Source organism: Salmo salar, chromosome ssa02, assembly GCF_905237065.1.
Source record: "Salmo salar chromosome ssa02, Ssal_v3.1, whole genome shotgun sequence".
NCBI classification, from domain to species: Eukaryota; Metazoa; Chordata; class Actinopteri; order Salmoniformes; family Salmonidae; genus Salmo; species Salmo salar.
Window position 1 is genome coordinate 27,147,420 of NC_059443.1, and position 17,863 is coordinate 27,165,282.

At 42.0% G+C, this 17,863-nt stretch overlaps 1 protein-coding gene across 4 annotated transcripts in view; it reads right to left on the reverse strand.

The window, feature by feature from the left end:
* Positions 1 to 17,863, reverse strand: part of LOC106578944 (glutamate receptor ionotropic, kainate 2) — a 270,331-nt gene that overhangs the window by 11,974 nt on the left and 240,494 nt on the right. For all 4 annotated transcript variants that reach the window (XM_045701489.1, XM_045701484.1, XM_045701495.1 and 1 more), the window contains one exon: positions 14,752 to 14,977. In XM_045701489.1, coding sequence (XP_045557445.1) covers positions 14,752 to 14,977 — 226 coding nt within the window. The remainder of the gene's footprint in view (positions 1 to 14,751; positions 14,978 to 17,863) is intronic.

Consider the following 17,863-nt stretch of genomic DNA (forward strand, 5'->3'; position numbering starts at 1 on the left):
TTTCACAAACAATATACAAATAAACCCGGAATACATTCCAGGGACCAGCAATTTACATCCTTTTATCTGCTCCTTTTTTCTCTCATTAAAACTGGTTGCCATGCTTAATTAGCGGTAATGTCTCTAGTGTGCATTGTTTTGTTTTGCTTAATAAATAAATGTGCTACCGACATGTTGCTTTGAAGTGCTCCCTTCTGCCCCTAGTGTGTGTGTGTGTGTGTGTGTGTGTGTGTGTGTGTGTGTGTGTGTGTGTGTGTGTGTGTGAGCGCACGCACGCACGTTCACGACATCTCCTCAGTGTCAGGAGAATTTCCCAAAACACCCTGCAGCCTCCAGGCCTCCCCGCACCAGCCAGGTAAACAGGGCTGGCGTGTTCGTGTTCCCTGCTGGCCAGATCAAACCCAGTCACACGCAGAGGCTTCTGATTAGACCTGAAGGGTGAAACCAAGTGAAAACACTTGAAATCTCCCCGACCCCCTTTCATATCATCGACTGGAGAGCTCTCCCTGTAGCTAGGGGCCCATATAATCAGGATGTTAATGCTGCTTGAATTTTTTAAAACTCAATCACACTCCCTTATTATTATCTCATACACTTCAGAACTATAGCCAGCTTGCTGTTGAGGAGAGTTTAAAACAGGTCTTCAGAACTATAGCCAGCTTGGTGTTGAGGAGAGTTTAAAACAGGTCTTCAGAACTATAGCCAGCTTGCTGTTGAGTAGAGTTTAAAACAGGTCTTCAGAACTATAGCCAGCTTGGTGTTGAGGAGAGTTTAAAACAGGTCTTCAGAACTATAGCCAGCTTGGTGTTGAGGAGAGGGGAAAACAACTCTTCAGAACTAATGCCAGCTTGGTGTTGAGGAGAGGGGAAAACAACAATTCAGAACTATAGCCAGCTTGGTGTTGAGAGGAGAAAACAACAATTCAGAACTAAAGCCAGCTTGGTGTTGAGAGGAGAAAACAACTCTTCAGAACTATAGCCAGCTTGGTGTTGAGAGGAGAAAACAACTCTTCAGAACTAAAGCCAGCTTGGTGTTGAGAGGAGAAAACAACTCTTCAGAACTAAAGACAGCTTGGTGTTGAGAGGAGAAAACAACTCTTCAGAACTAAAGCCAGCTTGGTGTTGAGAGGACAAAACAACTCTTCAGAACTAAAGCCAGCTTGGTGTTGAGAGGAGAAAACAACTCTTCAGAACTAAAGCCAGCTTGGTGTTGAGAGGAGAAAACAACTCTTCAGAACTAAAGCCAGCTTGGTGTTGAGAGGAGAAAACAACTCTTCAGAACTAAAGCCAGCTTGGTGTTGAGAGGAGAAAACAACTCTTCAGAACTAAAGTCAGCTTCGTGTTGAGGAGAGGGGATAACAACACATGGAGATTGCCTGATGAATGTTAAGTATCAAGACTGTTTGTTGAGAAGCAGCCATGCAGGGAACAATACAATGCTACTTGTTAGTATGTATGAGGACCAATACTATAGCAGCAGGAGCTGGGCAGACAAAAAGGCACGCAGTGATTGACAATCTCCATAGTAACACTTCCTCACTGTGCTGTTGCTATGCCTTAAGAGCAGAGAACAGTGGTGCTGCGGTCACCAGGCCACCTTTGAATACTTTTAGATGTGTTATGTCCTTCATTGTCAGCTCAAGGCTTTGCGTGTGTCTCTCTCTCCCTCTTTTTTATCAGATCAACAACAGACAGGCAGAGCCCAGCGTACATGTTTGAAAACATGCATACCCATGGTGATAAATAATTTGAAACACACAGCACTCATATAACTCTCATATAATTCATTTCCATCTAAATACATTTCTCTTCAGGTGTCACATTCATACAACAGCTACTGTAGCTAGCCCTGTTTGCATCAGATCACTCAGTACTGTAGCTAGCCCTGTGTGTGTCAGATCACTCACTACTGTAGCTAGCCCGGTGTGTGTCAGCTCACTCACTGCTGTAGCTAGCCCTGTGTGCGTCTGAAAGCTCACTACTATAGCTAGCCCTGTGTGTGTCAGATCGCTCACTACTGTAGCTAGCCCTGCGTGTGTCAGATCGCTCACTACTCTAGCTAGCCCTGTGTGTGTCAGATCACTCACTACTGTAGCTAGTCCTGTGTGTGTCAGATCACTCATTACTGTAGCTAGCCCTGTGTGTGTCAGATCGCTCACTACTGTAGCTAGCCCTGTGTGTGTCAGATCACTCACTACTGTAGCTAGTCCTGTGTGTGTCAGATCACTCACTACTGTAGCTAGCCCTGTGTGTGTCAGATCACTCACTACTGTAGCTAGTCCTGTGTGTGTCAGATCACTCACTACTGTAGCTAGTCCTGTGTGTGTCAGATCCCTCACTCTCTACCTGCAGCCCTAGGACTGAGGAAACTAAGGAAAAGGCAGCCCTGAAATACCAGCCAGAGCCAGGTCTATGGTAGCAAAACAAAATGAGAAACCGCAGGGAACCCAGAATGGGGAGAAATTAATATGAGGATTTTCAGATCCAGCAAAGCTCCAGCAGCAGCTAATGGGGATCCATAACAAATACAAAACAATACAATGATATAACATTGTGCTGGCTTAGTTTATGGCTGGTTTAATCATTCAGTTCTATCAATTGAACAGCACTGCTGCAGAGGCCAAACATAAATATTCTGCAGGGCAGTGGAACATTTCAGTAGAATCTAGAATGTCATTGTCTGCACTTCATAATCCTCCATAACAACTAAATGGACAATGAAATCATGTGGTTGTGGTCCGACTGTCTTTAGATAATGATTTCTGCATGCCCTCTCACAATGTGACAGAGGATGAAAAGTGTAAGCTACCCAAACCACAGCTTGTACAGTTGAAGTTGGAAGTTTACATACACCTTAGCCGAATACATTTACACTCAGTTTTTCAGTTTTTAATCCCAGTAAAAATTCCCTGTTTTAGGTCAGTTAGGAACACCACTTTATTTTAACCTGTTGGGGGTAGGGGGCAGTATTTACACGGCCGGATAAAAAACGTACCCGATTTAATCTGGTTATTACTACTGCCCAGAAACTAGAATATGCATATAATTATTGGCTTTGGATAGAAAACACCCTAAAGTTTCTAAAACTGTTTGAATGGTGTCTGTGAGTATAACAGAACTCATATGGCAGGCAAAAACCTGAGAAGATTCCTTACAGGAAGTGCCCTCTCTGACCATTCCTTGAGCTTCTTGTCTCTGTTTACATAATGTCCTAGGGTTGTCATCTGATGAAGATCATCAAAGGTTAGTGCTGCATTTAGCTGTCTTCTGGTTTTATGTGACATATGCTAGCTTGAAAAATGGGTGTCTGATTATTTCTGGCTTGGTACTTTGCTGACATAATATAATGTTTTGTTTTCGTTGTAAAGCCTTTTTGAAATCGGACAGTGTGGTTAGATTAACGAGAGTCTTGTCTTTAAAATGGTGTAAAATAGTCATATGTTTGAGAAATTGAAGTAATAGCATTTCTAAGGTATTTGAATAACGCGCCACAGGATTCCACTGGCTGTTATGTAGGTGGGACGATTTCGTCCCGCCGATCCTAGAGAGGTTAAGAATGTGAAATGTCAGAATAATTGTAGAGAGAATGATTTATTTCAGCTTTTAATTCTTTCATCACATTCCCAGTGGGTCAGAAGTTTACATACACTCAATTAGTATTTGGAAACATTGCCTTTAAATTGTTTAACTTGGGTCAAACGTATCGGGTAGCCTTCCACAAGCTTTCCAAAATAAGTTGGGTGAATTTTGGCCCATTCCTCCTGACAGAGTTGGTGTTACTGAGTCAGGTTTGTAGGCCTCCTTGCTTACACACGCTTTTTCAGTTCTGCCTACAAATGTTCTATAGGATTGAGGTCAGGGCTGTGTGATGGCCACTCCAATACCTTGACTTTGTTGTCCTTAATAACCTCTTACATCTAGACGTTCCGCTAGCGGAACACCTGCTCCAATAGCCAATGATGGGCGTGGCGCGAATTACAAATTCCTCAAAAATACAAAAACTTCCATTTTTCAAACATATGACTATTTTACACCATTTTAAAGACAAGACTCTCGTTAATCTAACCACACTGTCCGATTTCAAAAAGGCTTTACAACGAAAGCAAAACATTAGATTATGTCAGCAGAGTAACCAGCCAGAAATAATCAGACACCCATTTTTCAAGCCAGCATATAATGTCACATAAACCCAGAAGACAGCTAAATGCAGCACTAACCTTTGATGATCTTCATCAGATGACACCCCTAGGACATTATGTTATACAATACATGCATGTTTTGTTCAATCAAGTTCATATTTATATCAAAAAACAGCTTTTTACATTAGCATGTGACGTTCAGAACTAGCAAACTTCCGGTGAATTTACTAAATTACTCACGATAAACGTTCACAAAAAACATAACAATTATTTTAAGAATTATAGATACAGAACTCCTCTATGCACTCGCTATGTCCGATTTTAAAATAGCTTTTCGGTGAAAGCACATTTTGCAATATTCTCAGTAGATAGCCCGGCATCACAGGGCTAGCTATTTAGACACCCAGCAAGTTTAGCACTCACCAAAGTCAGATTTACTATAAGAAAAATTGTATTACCTTTGCTGTTCTTCGTCAGAATGCACTCCCAGGACTTCTACTTCAATAACAAATGTTGGTTTGGTCCCAAATAATCCATTGTTATATCCAAATAGCGGCGTTTTGTTCGTGCGTTCAAGACACTATCAGAATGGTAAAGAAGGGTGACGAGCACAACGCATTTCGTGACAAAAAAATTCTAAATATTCCATTACCGTACTTCGAAGCATGTCAACCGCTGTTTAAAATCAATTTTTATGCCATTTTTCTCGTAAAAAAGCGATAATATTCCGACCGGGAATCTGCGTTTAGGTAAAAAGACGAAAGAAAATAAAGCATGGGGTCGACTCGTGCACGCGCCTAAGTTCGTTGTCCTCTGATCGGCCACTTACCAAAGGCGATAATGTGTTTCAGCCAGAGGCTGCCTCGATATCATTCAGCTTTTTCCCAGGTTCTGAGAGCCTATGGGAGCCGTAGGAAGTGTCACGTTACAGCAAAGATCCTCAGTCTTCAATAAAAAGAGCCAAGATGAACAAGAACTTGTCAGACAGGTCACTTCCTGTATGGAATCTTCTCAGGTTTTTGCCTGCCATATGAGTTCTGTTATACTCACAGACACCATTCAAACAGTTTTAGAAACTTTAGGGTGTTTTCTATCCAAAGCCAATAATTATATGCATATTCTAGTTTCTGGGCAGGAGTGATAATCAGATTAAATCGGTACGTTTTTTATCCGGCCGTGAAAATACTGCCCCCTAGCCATAACAGGTTAAAGCCATTTTGCCACAACTTTGGAAGTATGCTTTGGGTCATTGTCCATTTGGAAGACCAATTTGCGACCAAGCTTTAACTTCCTCACTGATGTCTTGAGATGTTGCTTCAATATATCCACATAATTTTCCTTCTCATGATGCCATCTATTTTGTGAAGCACATCAGTCCCTCCTGCAGCAAAGCAACCACACAACATGATGCTGCCACCCCCATGCTTCACGGTTGGGATGGTGTTCTTTGTCTTGCAAGCCTCCCCCTTTTTCCTCCAAACATAACGATGGTCATTATGGCCAAACAGTTCTAATTTTGTTTCATCAGACCAGAGGACATTTCTTCAAAAAGTACAATCTTTGTCCCCATGTGCAGTGACAAACCTTAGTCTGGCTTTTTTATGGCGGTTTTGGAGCAGTGGCTTCTTCCTTGCTGAGCGGCCTTTCAGGTTATGTTGATATAGGACTCGTTTTACTGTGGATATAGATACTTTTGTACCTGTTTCCTCCAGCATCTTCACAAGGTCCTTTGCTGTTGTTCTGGGATTAATATGCACTTTTCGCATCAAAACACATTCATCTCTAGGAGACAGAATGCGTCTCCTTCCTGAGAGGTATGACGACTGCGTGGTCCCATTTTTTTATTTATTTTATCTTTATTTAACCAGGTAGGCTAGTTGAAAACAAGTTCTCATTTACAACTGCGACCTGGCCAAGATAAGGCAAAGCAGTTCGACACATACAACACAGAGTTACACATGGAATAAACAAACACAGTCAATAATACAGTAGAAAAATTCTATATACAGTGTGTGCAAATGAGGTAAAATAAGGCAGGTAAGGCAATAAATAGGCCACGGTGGCGAAGTAATTACAATATAGCAATTAAACACTGGAATGGTAGATGTGCAGAAGATGAATGTGCAAGTAGAGATACTGGGGTTCAAAGGAGCAAGATAAATAAATAAATACAGTATGGGGATGAGGTAGTTGGATGGGCTATTTACAGATGGGCTATGTATAGGTGCAGTGATCTGTGACCTGCTCTGACAGCTGGTGCTTAAAGCTAGTGAGGGAAATATATGACTCCAGCTTCAGTGATTTTTGCAGTTTGTTCCAGTCATTGGCAGCAGAGAACTGGAAGAAAAGGCGGCCAAAGGAGGAATTGGCTTTGGGGGTGACCAGATATACCTGCTGGCGCACGTGCTATGAGTGGGTGCTGCTATGGTGACCAGTGAGCTGAGATAAGGCGGGGCTTTACCTAGCAAAGACTTGTAGTTGACCTGGAGCCAGTGGGTTTGGCGACGAGTATGAAGCGAGGGCCAGCCAACGAGAGCGTACAGGTCGCAGTGGTGGGTAGGATATGGGGCTTTGGTGACAAAACGGATGGCACTGTGATAAACTGCATCCAATTTGTTGAGTAGAGTGTTGGAGGCTATTTTGTAAATGACATCGCCAAAGTCGAGGATTGGTAGGATGGTCAGTTTTAAGAGGGTATGTTTGGCAGCATGAGTGAAAGATGCTTTTTTGAAAAATAGGAAGCCGATTCTAGATTTAATTTTGGATTGGAGATGCTTAATGTGAGTCTGGAAGGAGAGTTTACAGTCTAACCAGACACCTAGGTATATATTGAAGAGCATGCATTTAGTTTTGCTTGTATTTAGTTGGAGGCCACGGAAGGAGAGTTGTATGGCATTGAAGCTCATCTGGATGTTAGTGTGTGGATGTTACACAGTGTCAAAAGAAGGGCCAGAAGTACAAAGAATGGTGTCGTCTGTGTAGAGGTGGATCAGAGAATCACCAGCAGCAAGAGCGACATCATTGATGTATACAGAGAAGAGAGTTGGCCCAAGAATTGAACCCTGTGGCACAACCATAGAGAGTGCCAGAGGTCCGGACAACAGGCCCTCCGATTTGACACACTGAACTCAATCGGAGAAGTAGTTGGTGAACCAGGCGAGGCAATCGTTTGAGAAACCATGGTGTTTATACGTGCGTACTATTGTTTGTACAGATGAACGTGGTACCTTCAGGTGTTTGGAAATTGCTCCCAAGGATGAATCAGACTTGTGGTGGTCTACAATTTTTTTCTGAGGTCTTAGCTGATTTCTTTTGATTTTCCCATGATGTCAAGCAAAGAGGCACTGAGTTTGAAAGTAGGCCTTGAAATACATCCACAGGTACACCTCCAATTGACTCAAATGATGTCAATTAGCCTATCAAAAGCTTCTAAAGCCATGACGTCATTTTCAGGAATTTTCCAAGCTGTTTAAAGGCACAGTCAACTTGGTGTATGTACACTTCTGACCCACTGGAATTGTGACACAGTGAGTTATATGTGAAGTAATCTGTCTGTAAACAATTGTTGGAAAAATTACTTGTGTCATACACAAAGTAGATGTCCTAACCGACTTGCCAAAACTATAGTTTGTTAACAACAAATTTGTGGAGTGGTTGAAAAACGAGTTGAATTGACTCCAACATAAGTGTATGTAAACTTCCCACTTCAACTGTATGTCATTTGATTAATTCCCAGCTTGATTTGAATTGTGCCTTACTCCAATGTGTGCAAAAGTATTGCAACTTTTCTTTAAAAAATTGATAAAATAGTTATGGAAATGTGTTGGCAGTAGCCTGAGATCACTATAGAGTCCACAGCATTATTGTATTGTGGTTAATATATACTGTGTATTCTCGTGTCTTCCAATGACGTGATGGGTGAAGAAGCAGTTAGAGAATGGAAATGAAGTACTCTATTTCTATTGAGTCGTACTGGGTGAGAGATGGAGGAGAAAGTTTAGCATGTTGTGTTTCTCAGTGATAAACAGAATATGTAAATGTGAAGAGCTGAAAACAGGCCCTCGCAACATGGGGTAGACATAAATGTAGAGCCATAATTCTCCAACAGAAGAAACATAGGAGAGGGAACTGACAGACCATCGTGAATCCAGAATAAGACACATAGCTGTAATCTGTCAGATCAAAGCGAGTAACAGCACACCAATCCCTAATGCATTGTCTCTCCTCAAAACAGCATGGAAAATGTTCCGGGCATGCTCAAGTACATGTCGTATTTTTAGCCTTGTTCTAAGATTTTGTTTTCCTTCTTTGTAATACAGCTCCAGATTTGTTTTGCATGTTAAGTCGATCAGGGGGAAATATAAAAGAGAGCAAATGGATGTGTGTAAATATTTAAAGTTATTACTTTCAGGGCCTGCAATTACCTCTAAATGCCTGTAGAATACTGTTATTATCAAAACATTTCTGCAAACATATTCCACCCTGTGCTTTGTTTGTGCTCACATATACTTTCTGGTAAACTGTAGTTCACAGACTCTTCTAGACTGACATCTTCATTCCACCCCAGCTAGGTCTGTCACATTTTCTCCATTTGTCCTCATTCCCCACCCCCATCATCTCTTTGTTCCTCCCTTTCTCCATTTGTCCTCATTCCCCACCCCCCACCATCTCTTTGTTCCTCCCTCCTTCCCTCAACCCTTCCCTCCCTCTCTCTGTCCTTCCGTCCCTCTGTCCCTCTCTCTCCTCTCTCCTCCCTCTCTCTCTCGCTCTCTCTTTCTGATATACAGGACTAGGACAGGAAGGTCGCTGCCCAAACAGAAGGTGGGTCACGCCCTCAGAGATGTCCCATTTCCCAACCTTCCATTCAGGTCTTACAGAGATGTTCACTGTCGTTTATGATCCGGAGCTAAACAACCCACGGGGGAACCATCGCGACAACTTCCCCGCACTGCACGGCAGGAAACGCCAACCTGCTGACATGCAAAATATGCACTTCCCTAATACTGTAAGTGATTAAGAAGGCCTAATGAAACACAATGAAAATTGATAGCAAAGAGAGAGAGCAAGAGAGAGAGAGAGCAAGAGAGAGGGAGAGACAGACAGAGACAGAGGGAGAGAAAGAGGGAGAGAGGAAGAAAGAGAGAAAATGAGAGAGGGAGAGAAAGATGGAAAGAGAGAAGGGGGGCAGAGAGAGAGATGGGGAGGGGCGAGAGAGACGGAGAGAGAGATAGACGAGGGAAGGAAGGAGGGCAGAGACAGAGCCTCCTGAGATTATGGACGTATGGAGCAGAGGAAGTAACAGTTTAATCACAAGCGGCCGTGTGGCGCGAGTCGCATAAACAAACTTGTGACAGATGTTTGATACGCTACTGTGCATGACTCCACTTAATGACCTCTCCAGGGAGGACGTCCATACACACACATTAAAGGCTGAGCGGGGAGATCTATCCCCATAGGTACAATAGGACTACAGTCACTATGGGGCTTCACTCTCTAATGTGGACACACAGCTACACAGCTCCTGTGTCCCTCCCCCCTTCCACTCCACCTTATGTAGGCCAACAACAATCCCCTTCAAATACAACTTCACAATGGTCCTACTTTCATCTGTTCTCATTTAATATCCAGGGGCGAAAATCTGATATCAACTTTGGAGGGGACAATTACATGACATTTTCTCAAGAGCAATTCCTGAGGGGGACACCAAAAGTAGTGCTGTAACACATAGCCTACATTGTAATATGGTAAATGTATATTGAGGAACCAAAGAAATAAGGTGTTTGCCGTACTCCTAACTACCGGTACCGAAAACTACACAACTAATCACAACAGCAATACCATTGCCTTTAACAAATCTTAGTTCAGTCACCAGTTTAAGTTGAGAGTGGGGGTATCCATGGCATTTTCCAATTATGTTCCTATTTTCCAAGTAAAAAAATGGAGAACCTTTCATAATGTTGTCAAACAAAGACTCAACAAACTTACCTGAGACTCCCTGTCTCTGCCAGTCTGTCCCTGCATATCTGTCCCCAACTCTGCTGTCTGTGTGCCATCTGTTGCCTGCTCTGCCTAATGACATCATTGTGAAACATTTCCATTAGAATTTCATTTCTTTCTTATGAACATTCTATCAACTAGTCTTTGAGATATTAGGCTACTAGGGTTCTTACTTTGCGTTTTGGTGTATTGAAAAATACTCTGATAAAATAAATAAATAAAAGTTCCCTTGCGACAATTTAGCTTTTGCAACGAGACCATTAAATATATTTAAGACAATGGTAGAAGAGAGTGTAGTTCTGTTCAGTTTGGAATCCAGTTTATCGCTAACCTTATCACAGGGACTTTGAAGCACTAACTTACATCATCTGCATGCTGATCTTGGAATAAATTGACGATAGCAAAGATTCCATCTTTGACGAGGCCACATAAATGGAATAGGTACTAGCTAGCTTAATAGTTAATATTTGCGCGCTAGCTCTGCATATTCAGCTAGTGTGTGTGCGCGATTGACTGGATTAACCTCACGTCAGTTACGTTCATTGAGTGCCTTTCAGACAGTGGATACGACCCCTCTGTTACCTTGCCAACTAAGGAACTGGCAGTGGATCGAACCATTGTGAGGCAAAGGGTGGGGGGGTCACAATCTTTTGAAACTTAAAAACGCGCTATTAAGTGTCTATAATCAGCACAATTGCTTTCATTGCGTATTATTAATATGATTTAAATTACATAGTTATGTTTCAGTGATATATTGGGGGGGACAAATCATATTTTTCCCAGGATGGGGGGGTTGTGTCCCCCCCGTGTCCCCCGGGATTTCCGCCCCTGCTAATATCATCAGCTACCAGATGTATATACTTCGCTCTGGTCTACTCTCCTCTTCTATGGGCTAAATGTTATACTCTGAATTAACCACCGTTGCCAATGCAGTAAATATCCCATTAGAGATGGATAATATCTGGACGGCCGTGCTAACTAACACTAACTCTGTCCATTACAGTGCAGACTTGGGGAGCGGCTGCCAGAGGGACTCAGAACCAAGTACACCACTGAACTATCAAGGCCCAGCTACTAATGCAGGCAGACAACTCCTCTCTGTTAAAGTCAATGAGATATATGCTAAATGGCCAGGCTGTATGGGAATACAGGACACATATGGTAACGGCTACTAAAAGGGTAGGATTAGCAATTTAAATGCCTTGTTCTCTGCTCCGTGTGAATGGGCCACAAGGGAGTGATGATGCTAAACATCCTTTTTCAGCACGGACCGACGATGTGTGCGATGCACAACCTAAACCTTTGCCTGACAGACACACACACACACACACACACACACACACACACACACACACACACACACACACACACACACACACACACACACACACACACACACACACACACACACACACACACACACACACACACACACACACACATACGGACAAATGCATTTGGAGACCCACACACACTTAACACAAATGCACACACATTAATGCCATATATGCGCACATGCAAAGACATACACTCACACACGTATATGCACACACACACACACCGACAAACCCATTCCTGCATTGTTCCTAGCAAACGCATCACAACCAACGCAGCATATTCCATTCCAGCTGTCGCCAACACCCTGGTCACACATAACAAATATTGTTATAGGACAAATCACTCAGGAAACACAATCACACAGAGAAAACACAGCCTCTCTGCTGCTCTCGCATACAGTCATTTACTGAATGGCCCTGTGCTTTATGACCGAGAAATACATAAAACATACACAAATGGAGCAAATAGCCACTGATGTTATAAAGGACAGAATTATCCATCCTCTTAGGGAAATGGGACACAATGTGTTGTATTCTCTAAAGGCATGTGTCCTGCTGCATACTGAACAATGTGTTAGACAACAAGCTAAATAACAGGGAGACTGTTAGACCAAAACCTTTTAGAGTTCATATGCGTAGCGTATAAAAGCCACAATTCTTCAGTGTCCCAAACATAGAAAGACAGACAACCTCCACCTCCCAGTCTCCACAAATAAATGACAGAGGACACAAAAAACCCAGCATCCTTTGCATGCAGGTCATTGTGTTAAGTTGTCTTGTAGGGATGCCCCAGAGCGATCTTCCCCTTATAACTCAGGTACTTACAAGGAGTTTTTCCTTTTCATTTGTGGCAGCCGTTGCCGGGAGCTGCATGTGTAACAGGATTAAGACAATCTGCTGCTGAGCTCCATAATCAAATCCTGCACCTCCGCACACAACGTGTAAACCAGCGTGCCACCGCCCAACACCCTCTCCATTCATTTACAGTTGAAGTCGGAAGTTTACATACACCTTAGCCGAATACATTTAAACTCAGTTTTGCGCAATTCCTGACATTTCATCCGAGTAAAAATCCCTGTCTAAAGGCAGTTAGGATCAGCACATTATTTTAAGAATGTGAAATGTCGGAATAATAGTAGAGAGAATGATTTATTTCAGCTTTTATTTCTTTCATCACATTCCCAGTGGGTCGGAAGTTTACATACACTCAATTAGTATTTGGTAGCATTGCCTTTAAATTGTTTAACTTGGGTCAAATGTTTCGGGTAGCCTTCCACACGCTTCCCACAATAAGTTGGGTGAATTTTGGCCCATTCCTCCTGACAGAACGGGTGTAACTGAGTCAGGTTTGTAGGCCTCCTTGCTTACACACGCTTTTTCAGTTCTGCCTACAAATTTTCTATAGGATTGAGGTCAGGGCTTTGTGATGGCCACTCCAATACCTTGACTTTGTTGTCTTTAGCCATTTTGCAAGTATGCTTGGGGTCATTGTCCATTTGGAAGACCCATTTGCGACCAAGCTTTAACTTCCTCACTGATGTCTTGAGATGGTGCTTCAATATATCCACATAATTTTCCTCCGCATGATGCTATCTATTTTGTGAAGCACATCAGTCCCTCCTGCAGCAAAGCACCCCCACAACATGATGCTGCCACCCCCGTGCTTCACGGTTGGGATGGTGTTCTTCGGCTTGCAAGCCTCCCCCTTTTTCCTCCAAACATAACGATGGTCATTATGGCCAAACAGTTCTATTTTTGTTTCATCAGACCAGAGGACATTTCTCCAAAAAGTACAATCTTTGTCCCCATGTGCAGTTGCAAACCGTAGTCTGGCTTTTTTATTGTGGTTTTGGAGCAGTGGCTTCTTCCTTGCTGAGCGGCCTTTCAGGTTATGTCGATATAGGACTCGTTTTACTGTGGATATAGATACTTTTGTACCTGTTTCCTCCAGCATCTCCTTTGCTGTTGTTCTGGGATTGATTTGCACTTTTCGCACCAAAGTATGTTCATCTCTAGGAGACAGAACGCGTCTCCTTCCTGAGCAGTATGATGGCTGCATGGTGCCATGGTGTTTATACTTGCGTACTATTGTTTGTACAGATGAATGTGGTACCTTCAGGCATTTGAAAATTGCTCCCAAGGATGAACCAGATTTGTGGAGGTCTACAATTTTTTTCTGAGGTCTTAGCTGATTTCTTTTGATTTTCCCATGATGTCAAGCAAAGGTAGGCCTTGAAATACATCCACAGATACACCTCCAATTGACTCAAATAGTGTCAATTAGCCTTTCAGAAGCTTATAAAGCCATGACATAATTTTCTGGAATTTTCCAAGCTGTTTAAAGGCACAGTCAACTTAGTGTGTGTAAACTTCTGACCCACTGGAATTGTGATACAGTAAATTATAAGTGAAATAATCTGTCTGTAAACAATTGTTGGAAAAATTACTTGTGTCACGCACAAAGTAGATGTCCTAACCGACTTGCCAAAACTATAGTTTGTTAACAAGAAATTTGTGGAGTGGTTGAAAAACAAGTTTTAATGACTCCAACCTAAGTGTATGTAAACTTCCCACTTGAACTGTATGTCAGATAGTTCTTCTCTCCATTCTTTCATCGGATGCTTTGCCCCTTAGGGTCCCTGGGTGCTCACACACACACACACACACACACACACACACACACACACACACACACACACACACACACACACACACACACACACACACACACACACACACACACACACACACACACACACCTCATTAGTGCAAGGGAGTCATTCTGTTTGAAAAGTCAGAGAGAGCAAATCTGATATTTGATATTGATTATTGTACTACAGTGTTGATGAAGCTAGCACACAAGCATTTCACTGCACATTTTATACCTGCTGTAAACTGTGTACGTGACCAATACATTTTGATTTGATCTATACAGCATTTTCCTATTATAGATTAGTGTGCTGGATTGTTGAGTAACTTTATTGAATAATATGAAAGCATTATATATGTAGTATGTATGCAGTGTTATTAAATGATAAACATGCTATAGCGTAGGGGGCTGTTAATAAACAGCATAATAAACCTTATCTTACTGCAGGGTGCTATGATACTGAATGTTATTGCATGGGTCATGTCTCAGGGTTATGGAGAATGTACTGTGTGTGGGAGTATGACCCAGTCTTTTGTCCTAACTGTCGAAATAGGCGAGAGTAGTTGCAGAAATTGTGCTTGAGAAGTAGGTCTACGTGTGTGTTGTACTATGTTGAGAGGAGGACGTACCCATGGGGGTTCCCACGCCGTAGGCTTTGGAGTCGATGAGACCCCCTATCTGGGTAAGGTTGCAGTTGCGCTGGGTGACAAACTCGATGGTGGTAGACTCCATCAGGAAGGCGTAGTCCGAGGTGAGAACTCGATGGATCCCTTCGTCAATATCTTTCACCATCACAGAGTGCCTCCGACTGCTCATAAACTCCCACATCTTGTCGTACGTGGAGATCTTGGTTTTCTACACAACAAGGAAGAAATAGAGAGAATGGTGACTGTTAGGCTATGATTCAATAATGTCATGAAAGGAGTTGGAGGAGAGTCAGTCTTGATAGTGATATTGCTGGTGCGTTTATTATGTAAATCAGACATTTATACAGTAGTACCGATGCACACACAAACACTAAATCAATCAAAAAAGAATGTTATTTATTTGAGGTTTGTTTCAAAAGCTAGATATATCATGGTGAATTTATAAATATTGGTCAGGATCATCTCCTATCAAAAGCTGTGCCTGTGAGGTTGAACAAATTGGAATGAGCTCAAAAGGAAAGTAATTTAATCAGTGCAGATATAAAAAAATATTCTCATCAGTTTGTGATGCAGAATAAGAGACCTTGCTCTAAAATATAGATTCTCCAATGACACTGTGGTTGGCAGAGAGACAAACACACAGACAAGCAGAGAGAGGGTAAATAGAACACTCATTTAAACACCAGGCATGTTTTCATTCCTATCAAAGCCCTGAACACAATTTACATGCAATTATTTTTAAATGTCATTAGGAAAACATGTCATTTACTGTTGAGAGACTTTCTTGTGTTGCTTTTCTCCCTCATTTAATCATTATCTCGTACTGAGCAGACAGACAGAGAGAGCGACAGAGAGACACAGAGAGACACAGTGAAATACAGACAAAGCAATAGAGTAAAACATGCTAATGACTGTAACCACCCTGACAAAATGGCAATCTAAAGAATATCTCATAATTACAGCTCTACAGCGATACAGCAATTATGAACTATACAGCCAAAGTACATATTGAACACCTCAACAGAAAGTATTAATATGAACCTATTATGTGTTGTAGTAGTAGTAGTAGTAGAATGATAATAGCGTTAGGATTATCAATCAATTCCATTTCTGTAGTTAGTTAATATTGTGTATCAGCAGGAGCAGTAGTATTGTCAGCAGTAGTAGTCTTTCTCCAGCTGTAATGTCAGTGAAGACTCAGCGGTGTGTGTGATACTCTCCCAGGGCCCAGCCATTTGAAGGCATTTTTGAAGGCATTTGAAACCTAATTAAGTCACATCGTCCAAGGTCCCACCCGCCATTATTGTGTGTAATGACTTTTTGTGGCTGGTCGATATTTTAGATCAACTGGGTGATTTGCAAAGTGCCTATCAGAATCTTTTGGAGTCACCCTTGACAAATCAGGCGATTGAGCATGCAAGCTACAGACTGCTGATAAGGCAGGGGCACTGGCTCTGAATACATGGACGGGAGGCAGATAACCACATAGTTAGCTAACACTAACTTACACACAGGATAGTACAGAGGTGGGCTTCCCTCAGAACCACCTGGACTACAAAAGACCTGCACTGATCACACAAAGCTAATGAGATAATAGCTGTTAAATTGGAATGTATTAAACGAGAGAGCATTTGCAGAGCTTATATTTGAAAAGTTGGTATATTTATATTTGTGAGAAAGTAACTTAAGTAGATATGAACAACAGTTCGAAGAACAAGAGTTTATATAGAACTAAATATTAGAGTTTCAAAAATTGTTTTGGACTTTTCTCTCCTTTGCCTCTCCTCTCCTCTACCTGTCTGTTTTTTAAATGAGGGTTTCATCTCTTCTTATTTGGCCTCTCTGTCTTCAGAATCACAGATTGTTCTCGGTGGAGACGTGCGCCTCCATGTCTCCGCTGGGCGCCGGGGATGATTAGAATACTGCTCTGCCTAATCCTTTGATCATGCTGAAGTGGCTGAAGATTAGCACCACTACAATCTAACGTTACTCCGGGATCCAGATCTGTTCAAAAGGCTGAAATAATCATTCACTATGCTGTGCAATGCACTCCCAAACAGAATCATCTTCATTGTTCCCAGAAAAACGAGTCTCTCTCTCTTTTTCCATCTCTCTCACACATAATACCTCCTCCTTTACCGTGAGATTCGAACTCAAGTGCTGAATGAAGGAACGGCACGCAGTCAAGTCTTAACCGCCACTGAATCATCGGAGATGAGAAGGCGAGAACAGGCGGTAAAACCATTGTCAATCATGATAAGGCTGTGATGGTGACAGCCAATGAGGTATCTTACCATTAGTGCTTGAGTGAATAATCATTGCTAAAGTGAGTTGAATATGGGTTTTGAGTGAGATGTGTGATTTTGCAGTTCTGGTTCAGATCAGAGTTGTCTGGGGGATTCTGTTGCCTAAAGTAACACAAGAGGGAAAAAGAAAAGGCTGGCATACTTCTTTCTTTGTTTTTGAGAATGACAGGGTAAAGAAAAGACTCAGAGAACTAAGTTCTAAACTAAACACTAACTTCCCATTTGTTAATGAAAACACTGGAACATACCTACAAATAAACAGCTAATTGATCTCTGTTCAAAACTCCAAAAAGTCCCGTTAGGAGTCGTCTTGGTCAGCAAGGTATAAAACGTATCAAACATGTAGTAGAACACAAGAACTATGATGCCCCAATTTCTGGCCAACATTTGCTGAGTCATCGCAACAACAATTCAAATCAAAAGTGGGCATTGGGGACTGAGAAAACAAAACTACAAAGTAATCCTAATTATCCCAATACTCTAACATGAAACACAACAATGTACATTCATCCCTGCATATGCCATATCGGTAACACTTTACTTGACACCCAGCATCATAGCACGTTATGACACGGTCATAACCATGTCATAATGTGTCATAACAGCTGACATAACTTGTCATAACCTGCCATAATATGGTCATAACACTGTCATGACCCATATATTTAGACCTGTTGTGCCATGTACTGTGTTATTTTATGGCTGGTTATGACACCTACACAAGAGTGTCAAAACCCACAAAACATCCCACAGTAGTTATTTTATGGCTGGTTATGACACCTACACAA